This window comes from Castor canadensis, chromosome 18 (assembly GCF_047511655.1).
Source record: "Castor canadensis chromosome 18, mCasCan1.hap1v2, whole genome shotgun sequence".
Classification (NCBI taxonomy): Eukaryota; Metazoa; Chordata; class Mammalia; order Rodentia; family Castoridae; genus Castor; species Castor canadensis.
This window is the reverse complement of record NC_133403.1, coordinates 39,576,109-39,587,507: the sequence shown is the minus strand read 5'-3', so window position 1 is coordinate 39,587,507 and position 11,399 is coordinate 39,576,109. Positions and strand designations below refer to the sequence as shown.

Genomic DNA, 11,399 nt, shown 5'->3' with positions numbered 1-11,399 from the left:
CATGCATCCCCGGCTGGGTGGGCTATGAAAAATGAAGTAAAACCTCTCTCCTGCCCCCACAGTGGGATTCCCTCAGTCGGGGCACAGAACCCGCAGGGGAAGGAAGGGCTGGGGTTGGCGTGCGATGGAGATGAGGTTCTCGGCTGGGAATGTGGGATGCGATGTTCCTAAGGTGACAGATGAGGGATTTTGGCTGTGTGGGAAGGGAACTGCGGAATTCCTCTCTTTGGTTCCTGAGGGGGGCTCTCAAGGAGACAGATCAGGATGCAGAGCGCGGCCCGGGCTGCCGAGCGCGAGGAGGCGAGCCAAGGACGCTAGCCCGAGCGCGCCTCGGGGACGCCCAACGTGGACTGCGCTCCCTCCCCTTTCCGGCACCACGCGGCCCCCGGCGGACCTCGGGGCAGCGAGTTCAAGGTGCCTACCGTGAGCCCTCCGCCCCACTCCTGCAGGTGGATGGGACGGGAAGACCCCAAGCAGAAGAGGGTTGAGCATGCCCACAGCAGAGACCCCCTGGCCACGACCCACCGCTACAGCGCGACGCGCGCGGCCTCGATCCGGGTTCCTGGGGGCGGTGCACAGGAGGGGGCGGAGCCTGATGGCGCCGTGGGCGCGCAGCGCGTGCGCGCGCGCCCGGGAGGGGGTAGGGGGCGGGGCCGCGCCGCCCGCGCCGCGCTGGGCGCTTTTGGCCAATGAGCAGCGTCCACATGCCGCGGCAGCGGCGAGAGGGGAGGCAGCGGCCGATAAATGCTATTAGAGCAGCCGCCGAGGAGTCGTCCCCGGCGCCACCTCCTTCTCTTCAGCTGCCGCCGCCGCAGTTTCCTCCGCTGCTGTCGGGGGTGCGGAACTGAGGGACCCGGGCGAGCGCGCCGCGCACCTCCCCGCCGGCTTTGCCTCACTGGCAGTGTTCCGCCCTGAGGGGTCGGCCGGACGCCCCCTCCTCCAGCTCGGGCGGGGCCGCGGATCATCTCAGAGGAGCGGGGAGGGGGCTCGGGGACCGCGGCCTGCGCTCCCCGCGGGCGGTTGAAAGCGAAGGAGACCCTCTTTTTTGACGAGGGTCGGAGCCCCCCTCCCCCACTTGCCCAGCGGAGCCGGAGCGGGCTCCGGCCAGGCCGGGGCGTGCGAGGGGCGGTTGTCTGGGGGAGGGGGCGCGGGTGATTCAGCGCCCGATCGGCCAGGCGGAAGCGGCCGAGGAGGAGGGCGGGGGAGACAGCGGTCCGCGCCTGGGCGCTCGGGGTGGCACGAGCCCGCGGCCCGAGTGCAAGGCGGAGGCGAGGAGGCCGCGGGGACGCGAGGCGAGAGCGGCCGGGCCCCTGCAGTCATGGAGAACGCACACACAAAGACGGTGGAGGAGGTGCTGGGCCACTTCGGTGTCAACGAGAGCACAGGGCTGAGCCTGGAGCAGGTCAAGAAGCTCAAGGAGAGATGGGGCTCCAACGGTAGGTTGCCCGGTGCCGGGCTGCAGCGGCCGGGGCGCAGGCCCGAGAGCTACAGGGAAGATGGCTGACCGAGCTCCACCTCGTGGGTCTCGGCTCGGCGCCCGCCGACTGCTGCGGGCTGCCGATCGCCTGCGGGCGGGGTCCCGCGGCTGGGTCCGGCCTCCTCCCCCCCGACCTCCAGGGGTCTCGAGCCCTTGACCTTTCCCGCACGCAGCTTCCTCGGGGTCAGCCCCATGTAGCTGGGTCAAGCCCTGCGAGACTCTGCTCGTTCCCAGCCGATTGGTTTTTTTGTCTTATTTATTGTTACTATTATTATTATTGTTACTATTTTTCTTTTTGGAGAGTGGGGTCTGTTCTTGTAGCCCAGGCTTGCCTCGAACTCACAGTCCTCCTGCTCCTTCCTCCCGAGTTCAGGGTTTACAGGCCCCAGCCGGTTTATGAGGCGTCCGTAGTTGAGAAACCTCTGGCGGTTCTTGTACTACTGAGAGTTACACATCTGGCAGAAATGATGACCTCGCTGAAACGACTGCTCGTTTCAGGAACCGTGAATGGTTTGACCAAGCCGACTCCAGGGCATTGGTTAATGAGTACTGCACGTTTTCTTGGGGTATCATTTTAGGATGCTTTCTATTGGGGTAGGGGTGGGCGGGCAGATTGAACGTTCATACAGCCAGGTCTCAAAGACCATGCTTACATGATTTCAGCAGTTCTTTGTAGAAAGAAACAGTACTAAAATGTCTTTTTTTTCCTCCCCTCTTGACATGTTGCCTGGTGAATTTCTGCACTGTACAGAGTTACCAGCAGAAGAAGGTAAGTAATCTTAGCATGTTATTTGTGTGTGCGCATGTGCTGATGGTGAGCTGATAATTAAGACAAATACCTTTATTTCTAACAGGAAAAACCTTGCTGGAACTTGTGATTGAGCAGTTTGAAGACCTACTAGTTAGAATTTTATTGCTGGCAGCATGTATATCTTTTGTAAGTATATCTTTTATTTTCTCTGTTTCCCAAAAGCTGAAAGTATTCCATAGATAAACCAGAAAGCAAGTGATTGCTGATGGGTGAAAGCATTCAGAGATTTAGGCTGTGTCTTCAGGCTTAAAAACAAAATAACCTACATGTTCTTAACATTCTAAACAAAAACTTGAAAGTATTTTGTTCAGAAAATAGATGCCTGGCATTTACATTGCAGTGAGAAATTGTTACTGAATGCAGAGTCTTGTAAATTCTTGTAGCTTATTAGCTTTTACTATCAAAAAGTTTTTTATTGGGAAACTTTCTGTTTTGGGTTTTTCAATTGTTATCTCGTTGTAAGATCATACTAAGATGATGTTGGACTCTTTGTAGTCTCTAAATAGAACTTACAAAAGGAATATTCTAGTTGCTTTCCCTTCCTGGTAGTGGCAAGGTGACAGTTGTTCCTGACAGTGACAAGAATGATGACGGCAGTGATGGCACTACTGTTGACCAAATTTGGTCACTGACCTTTAGGGTAGTATATGTATCTAAATTGGACCCCCAGTTTTGAGTGATTGCTAGATTGAGAGAACAAGGTTCAGTGTGGTTTGTTATAAATATTTAAAAAAAAAAAAAAAGAATAGCAAGCTTAGTGTTTTTTCTTGTGTTGTATGTGCTTGCTTGCTTGAGTCCTGTATGGGTTGCTAAGAAACTAGTGAAATGCAAAGAACTACAGCAGAAAAAAAAAAAGGTGATGGAGGCAAGGATATTTGAACATTTTTCTTCTGTTTAGTGTTTTTCAATGCATTTTTTTCTCTTTGGCCAGTAGACTTCTTGGTAGTTTTCCTAAAAATGGTCATGCGTTGGGCACAGATGTTCTTAATCCTGTCAGCATGAGGTGCCTTTTGTTCTTAAAGTGTTCCTACAAAACCAACTGTAGCAGGAAGTGAAAATCAGTGCAGTACTTTTATTCAGGTTTCGAAAAATTGATACAACTTTAAGGTGTCATTATGTACATCTGTACACTCCTAAGCCCCAGAGATCCATGATAGCCACAGGACTGTTTTGAGAACTAAATAAACAAAGCAGCGCAGGCATTTATCTAGTTCAGGTGAGGGAAAGATTACTTTTGTACCCATTTTTTTAAAGTAGAAAGAGGTGGCCTTTTGGAGTAATTATGTGAATTCTGCCTTGAGACTTTAATATATGTTAGCTAAATGGTGGGTAGCCATTAATAATTCAGTTCCCAAGAATCCTTCCTGTGGTTTTCATTGAATACAGTTGAGACTGTGATAGAAAACCATTCAGCATATGGAATCAGTCACTCATGTACCTCTTACATGTCCATGATTAATTAAAAAAAAAATTTCCCTCAATAAATGGCTGCTGTTTTACCAAATAAGATAAATGAGTAGAGCTGTTTTATTAAGTATAATTTCAGTGCATTGCCATGGGGCAAAATAAATGATATATTTGGGGGTAGTTCAAGGTTCACATTTGTGGCTACATAATTCTGAAATAGTCTCAATTTTGGCAGTTGAATAATGGCATTCACTGTCATCAGGGAGCTCTTAGAGGCTAATCAGCTGATAAATACAAGCCAAAGGCCAAATAAGTTTTTACTAAATTCTGTGTTATAACTTCAAGGAGTGTTGGAAATCCTACCACTGATGTGGCAGTAAACAAGAGTTTCATAGAGTGTTTTTTGAATGGTCAAGTTGAGTGACTATATTAACAAGTAGAATTAATGGGGTGTGTGTGTTTTAATTAGGAGTTTTTTCAAATGTATTTTAAAGTAAATGCTAAAGTATTTTCATGATGTAGGACGTTGCTTTTTTAGAACTGTGTTTTGGAGTTGAAATTTTGAGTTTCTTTTTGATAACTACTTTTGGAATTACTGCTCAGGAAATGAACTATGTTACATTTCACTTAATCTGTTTGATTTAAAAAAATCATGGCTAGAAGATCAGTTTTGTTGATATTCTTCATGGGAGGTTGACACTGTACTACATTGTACTTGACCTTTTCATTCCTCATTTCTTTTATCTTTGAAAAAAGCACTGAGTGTTTTGTGGTAGTCAGTATATTCCTATTGGCTTGACAGAAAAAGCATGGTGATAGTTTGTTTTGCAGAAGTGAATAGGCAGTTGTTACATACATAATAAATCATCAGGTCCTGGCCCTGTTCAGTTTGAAAAGAATATTAGTTGATTTATTTCAAACATTAAACTGAGTAATAAACTGTTACCACAGTTAATATTTTCCTGCAGCAAGAAACTGCATTAATGTTTTATATTGTGGCCCATGGGGTTAGTTTAATTAATTTGTAATAGTCAGTGAAATTTTTTTTGAAAGGTCACTTGGATTGGAAATCAGCTTAACATCTTCCTTTCCATGTGGACATTGAAAATTCTTTAATTCAAGACTGGTTACCAACTTTGCCTTAAATGTAACACATCACGTGGTTGCCTAACTGCCTGCCCACTCCTTCCTCTCTCTCTGTTGAGTACCTGCCACAGACGCTGGGGATACAGCAGCTAACAAAATGTACAAAGTCCCTTACCTGAGACTACAACAGTTGAGAAAAATACAGCATAGGGTGCTTAATATGGGCATACCTGTGGGGACCCTACAGTTTTTGAATAAGTCCTCTTAAGAAGGTGACATTTACAGTTCTGGGGTTTGAACTCTGGGCTTCTACTTGTTAGGCAAGCACTCTGCCACTCTGGCCATGACCCCAGCAGGTGACATTTAGAAAAGACTAAAGGAGGTGAACAGCATTAGGGCCACTGGTCTCATTCCTATCTGTCTAGATCGTGTAGTCCTTTCTTTCTGATGACAATTTTGCATAGGTTTTCTCCTCTCTCTGCCCCCATTTCCTACCTTGGGTATTTAGATTGTCCTCAAATGCTAATAAAACTTTCTAGATTATGGCATTTCTCAACTTTTCAGTGTCTCAAGTATTCAGATGAATTTATTTCTATAGCATTTTCAAAATATTTAGAATTTGTAGGACTGGCAGAGTGGCTCAAGTGGTAAGAGCATCTGCCTATCAAGCATGAGGCCCAGAGTTCAAACCCTAGTACCACCAAAAAAAGAAAAAGAAACAGATTTGCCAACAAGATTGGAGGTGTGGCTCAAGCTGTAAAGCATCTGCTTTGCAAGTGTGAAGTCTTGAGTTCAAACCCAGGACCACCAAACAAATCTGACACCAAAATATTTAGAATTTGTTTACTTTGTTTTTTCTCAGGGCAGTTTTTTCAGGAAGTGTTTGACCTTGCATGATGTAGTTTAAGATTTTTTTCTTATTTTAATTTCTTATTTTAAAAATGGAGTAACATGGGCAGTTTACTAATTTGGTTTAGTAGAGAGCCTGTGTGTGTGTGTGTAACTGGAGTTTGATTTGAGGGTTTTGCACTTGCAAAGCAGACATTCTACCTCCAGTCCGTTTTGCTCTGGTTGTTTTGGGGATGGGGTTCCTGAGCTGGTTAGGATCCTCCTGATCTCAGCATCCCACGTAGCTAGGATTATACTCAGGAGCCACTGGTACCTGACTGGAGCCTTGGTTTGAAGGTTTTTGTTTGGTTGGGGTTTTTCTTCCTTTTTTCATATACTTACGGTATGCTGTTTTCTTTTTCTTTCCCTGTGCTGGGGATGGAACCCAGGGTCTTGTACTCTTACTGCTGAGCTATACCTCCAGCCATATTGTATATTTTTGTTTGCTTTAGACAAGGTCTTGCTAGATAGCACAGGCTGGTCTAGAAGTCCCAGACCTTTGCCTCAGCCTTTTGAACATTGGGATGACTGGTGTGCACTACTTTACCCAGTTCTAGTATACTCTTTAAAAATGTATTAAGCTGGGAGCTGGTGGCTCACACCTGTATTCCTAGCTACTTGGGAAGCTCAGCTTGAGAGCAGCCTTGGCTTATGAGATCCCATCTCCAAAATAACTAGAGAAAAATGCACTGGAGGTATGGTTCAAGCGGTAGATCACCTGCATTGTAAGTGCAAAGCCCTGAGTTCAAACTCCAGTCCCACCAAAAAAGAAATGTAGTAAGCCTGAGGACATTGAAATGTTTTTACATAAGGTTTGTTTGAGCTCTAATTCAGGTGTGTGTTTGTTTTTTTCTTAATGCCTGTAAGAATTTTGTTTCCCATCCCAGAAAATTATAACAACTTATTGTATCATTTTAATAAAGTGTTTAATTTCTGTTTCCTCCTTGTAAAATTCTTACTATAAATTTCTTCATTTATTGAGGTAGTGTTTAAATGCCCAAAGGCACAGTGCAGGTTTCTGAAGATACAAGGAGGAACAGAAAGTGCTTGTGAGCTTTGTTACCTTTTTAGGGTAGTGGTGCTGGGCATCGAACCCCCAGGGCCTTTTGCACGCATGTGCTCCACTGAGTTATACCCTAGTCTCCTCTTACCTTCTTAGGGTCTTGTTAAGAGCTCATCCCATACATCATGACTGTCTCCCAATAAGGAGGCCATTTTTTACCTAGAATTAGCAGTGTTATAGTGCCATTTTTTGATGCTGGGATCAAACCCATGGCCTCCAGCCTACTAAACAAGTTTCTGATTAACCTTGTGGATAACAATTGAAAGATACCCTATCTTAGCTTGCTAAAACAATTTAAAATGTAGTTGAGTGTTCATTAGCAGATGGTTACTTTTGAATAGTATTAGCAAAAGTTGAACTAGCTGGAAGTACAGTTTAAAGAGGAGGAAAGAAGATACACTGTGCCAAAAATAACACTGTAGCCTTTTCTCCCACTTTCCTTGGCAATTGTTTTGTGAAGTGTTTGTTACCTTTATGCTATCTTCATGTTTAAGTCCATATACTGTCACTTAGGACCTTAAAGGTTGTATGAGATTCTGTTTCATTTCTTTGTTTCCCTACATGAATCATATACAAGGAGACTCTTCTAGCCCTTAGGGATACAACTGTGAACAGAAGGTAATACAAATAATCCTTTATGGTCAACCTATTCTTGATTTTTGGACACACTTCCCCTCTCTCCTGTATAAATATATTTTGTATATAAAATGTAAGATAAACTGTATTTATGAATTGATATTACCACAATGCTAATAAGGCATCTTGCATTTCAATAATAATATTCATCCAGTTTTCCTCTTTCCTTTACCCTGTACCCCATCTCATGAACTCTTGCCAGCATTATCTTCCTACTTACTCAACCTAAGAGGTTTCTTATCAATGGAACATACAATTAAAGACACAATATGATCTAAATATGGATTGGGTTAATTAAATGTGGTTCATTTTCATCTTGGGCTGTAGCATTTAATTCTGTAGAACCTTCAAATAAGTATATGAATTGCCTGTTTCCTACACGAAAACAGTTACTGTCATGTAAAAGAAAAGGCTATTGCAATGCACCAGTTAGGATTCTTTAATAAATACCACTGGTGAAAAAGAGTGTGCTTTTGGGGGGAGGGCAGTACTGGGATTTGATCTCAGGGCCTTGTATTTGCTAGGTAGGAAGGAAGGTAGGAGCCTTACCCCTTAAGCCATGTTCCCAACCTCTTTTTTTTTTTCCCAGTACGGGCCGTGGATGAGTGGGGTGGTGTTGAACTCAGAGCCTCATGCTTGAGGTTCTTTGTTACTTGAGCCTCTCCAGCAATCCAGAGTCTGCACTTTTTGTCTTTTCTTTTCTTTCTTTTTTTTTTTTTTTCCCTTTTTTTAGTACTGGAGTTTGAACTCGGGACCTACACCTTGAGCCACTCCACCAACCTTTTTTTGTGGCTGGTTTCTTTGAATAGGGGCTCTTGAACTATTTGCCCGGTCTGGCTTCAAACTTGATCCTCCAGCTCTCTGCCTCCTGAGTAGCTAGGATTACAGGCAAGAGGCACCAGCCCAGGCTTAGAGTGTGCATTTCTTGAAAAGCTCAAATTTACTCTGATAGTCCTGACTCTGCTTGCCTCAGTTGTTTTGTTTTGCTCCAGCTGTTAAGAGTTGTTGCTCTAAGTTTATCCCCAAGGCTTGGTTGCCAAGAAGGAAATTCATACCCACTTTAACAAGGTGTGAAACTTATCTTAGAGTTGCTAATGCCTCACTGACCTTTTGGAAAGGCCCTAGTCACTCTTTAAGTTGAGCAATTTTTCTCCCTTAAGAATTAATTAAGTTTCTTATTTCTGATATGCTCTCCTTGGCAAATGTTTGGAAGGCTAGTGATCCTGCATCTATCAAAATTTATAACTTCCTAGAGAAGTTTTCATTCTGGCCTTAGGCCTGGTCTTAACACTGGGAATGCCCTGTTGAAAGCTGGCTATAGCATTTATCATATTCATTCTGGTTTTCTGCCTGCCCTAGTTGTTAGTGGTGATTGGCATATGTCAGGACCTGGTGCTTCCTGTTTTGTTTTTCCCCATTATTTTTTTAATTGATTTAATTGATTATTTATTCAAAATTACCTTCTGTACTAGCAATATTCATATTGGGCCTTTCCTTAATCATCTTTTGGGTCATTTGCTATTTGTGTAAAAAATAACGTTATATAGTATTCCACTAAGTACAGATTTAGTCAGGTGGTTTCATTATTGCCATGAATCTTACCAAAAAGAGTGCTTTCAGTGTTTACTAAATAACGGAATCTGTAAAGAAAAATATTTTATTGTGAAATACGCACATTTTAAACAGTTTTTTGGGTTTTTTTTTTAAGAGCAAACTTTATCTCCCAGATCCAATCTTTAGGTTTGGCAGGTTTTCACAAAAATTGCCATTGGCAATTGACATTTGTCAGGACCTGGTCCTTGTTAAGTTTTTAACCATTCAGATTCATTGCTTGAGCTGGCCACTGGTGGCTTACCCTTGTAATCCTAACTACTCAGGAGCCACAGATCATTCAAAGCCAGCCAGCCAAATAGTCCTTGAGACCCTATCTCAAAAAGCCCACCACAAAAAAAAGGGCTGGTGGGGTGGTTCAAGCAGTAAAAGAGCCTACTTATCAAGTGTGAGGCCCTGAGTTCAAACCCCAGTGCTGCCAAAAAAAAAAAAAAAAATTCATTGCTTAATTATGAAGTACAACCTGACTGCTTACTTAGTTGTTTGGGGAGGGGAGATGGTAGAGAGGGTCTTGACATGTGACCCAGGCTGGCCTTGAACTAGCAGCCTCCTTTCTTAAGGTAAACTCATCTCTGCAGTGCTATATTACTATACTAGCTATTTACATGGTTAGATCCTTCAAAATGTTCCTGATGTCAGAACAACCTTGTAGTAATTCTGAGGTAGCCTTCACTAAAACTAGTAAAAATAAGTAGGGCATTAACAGTTTCTATACTCTGAATTTGGGTCCATGGTGAAATTTTATTATGAATTTGTGCCATACATAGGTGTTACTCCATATGCATATTAACCAAATCAACATGAATGTTGATGTTAGCCTTTTTAATAAAATCAGGACTTTCAAGTTTTAATTTTTTTAAATACATATTTATGAAATAAAATTTATCTCTCCCTCCTCTCCCCAAAGGATATTTTATTTGGGTTCTAAAACAGAATTAACTACATCAAAAAAATAATTTTGCTCTTAGGTTGTTACTAAAAAGTTACATAGTTTTGATTCCCAGTTGTAATTAGGAGCAGAACATAGGCTGGTTGCTTATATCATTACATTTTGCCTCCATTTGCTTCAAGAAAATGTAAGAAAAGAGATTTTTGTCTATTACAGTTCATTTAATGCCAGCCACATTTGTCATTCAGAGTGGCACTGAGTCTAAAAGCACACGATCAGGTCTAACACATGCTACTTCTCTTTCTAGGTTTTAGCTTGGTTTGAAGAAGGTGAAGAAACTATTACAGCCTTTGTAGAACCTTTTGTAATTCTGTTGATATTAGTAGCCAACGCAATTGTGGGTGTATGGCAGGTAAGCAAAAATTCCTGCAGTGCTAAATTTTAGTAATTTATGGAAGTGTCTTTAAACTACATTTATCTTGTTAATCTATTTTTCCTATGTTGCATAAAAATATGTCTGAAACTAATATATTTTTTCTTTTGTTCATTAATTTAATGGCAAATTTTAAACCTCTTATGCATATATATTTTGCTATTAAAATCCTTTGTTCTTTGTTGTAACAAGCAGTTAAGAAAATAGATGGGAAGGGCTAGAAATGTTTCTTAATGTTGTAACACATGCCTACCATGCACAAGGCCATGGGTTCCATCCCAGGACCTTAAAGGGAAGAGAACAGACGAGAAGCCGGGCATAGTGGTGCTTGCCTGTAGTCTTAACACCCAGGAGCTGAGGTTGGAGTTGACTTGAGCCCAGAAATTTGAGAACAGACTGAGCAACACAGCAAGACCCTATCTCAGAAAAAAGGAAGGAGAGAAGAGGAAAAAAGATTAGAAAAGCTACTTAAGGAAACCAGAAAATTCAATAACTAACACCTACCTGTATTTTTTAGTTGCTTTCTCTGACAAATTCCATGAACTCTAGGTCATCTTATTATTCTTGGATTTAGTGGGGGAAATTTAGCTATAAAAATTCTTTGCATCCTAAGTTGTTTTGTAGAGCTCATTCCTGGCTGTTTTTCCTTGATTGGCCACACTTTTCCTTCTCAGAGAAAGAAACCTATTTTTCCTACAGGAACATGGTGGCACCCCTTTACTTAATTGTACTACTGCAGGTATCCACTTGAGGACTTGAACTTTTTTAGAACTGTTGATCTATTTGGTCTTTTGGTTAGATTTTAACAAATATTGGGACTAATGTATCTGTCATCATACATCACATCTTTATATGTTGGGCTCATTTAGAAAAATGACCTACTTAAGAGAAAGTTTTTTTTCTTTTTTGTGGTGCTGGATATATAACTCAGGGCCTCATGCTGTCTATTGTTTTTCTTTTCAAACAGGGTCTTGCTATGCAACCCATACTTAGCTTGAACTCAACCTCCCGAGTGCTGCACCACCACACCTGGCTTTCAATTGTGTTGTGTTTCTTTTCTTTTAAAATTTTTTTATTTAGTTATTTTTATTATTTACG

The 11,399-nt window shown here is 42.6% G+C and overlaps 1 protein-coding gene across 3 annotated transcripts in view; it reads left to right on the top strand.

Moving 5' to 3' along the window:
* The first annotated feature begins 707 nt into the window (after positions 1–707).
* The window catches only part of Atp2a2 (ATPase sarcoplasmic/endoplasmic reticulum Ca2+ transporting 2), a 53,797-nt gene continuing 43,105 nt past the window's right edge, over positions 708–11,399 (top strand). For 2 of the 3 annotated variants that reach the window (XR_012443461.1, XM_020156595.2), the window contains exons 1-4: positions 709–1,436; positions 2,229–2,246; positions 2,332–2,414; positions 10,176–10,280. Coding sequence is in view for 1 of the 3 variants with exons in the window: in XM_020156595.2 (XP_020012184.1) it covers positions 1,319–1,436; positions 2,229–2,246; positions 2,332–2,414; positions 10,176–10,280 (324 nt within the window). In the remaining 2 variants the exon portion in view is untranslated. Of the gene's footprint in view, positions 1,437–2,228; positions 2,247–2,331; positions 2,415–10,175; positions 10,281–11,399 lie in introns of all 3 variants that reach the window. The other variant, XR_012443462.1, reaches the window with a different exon arrangement.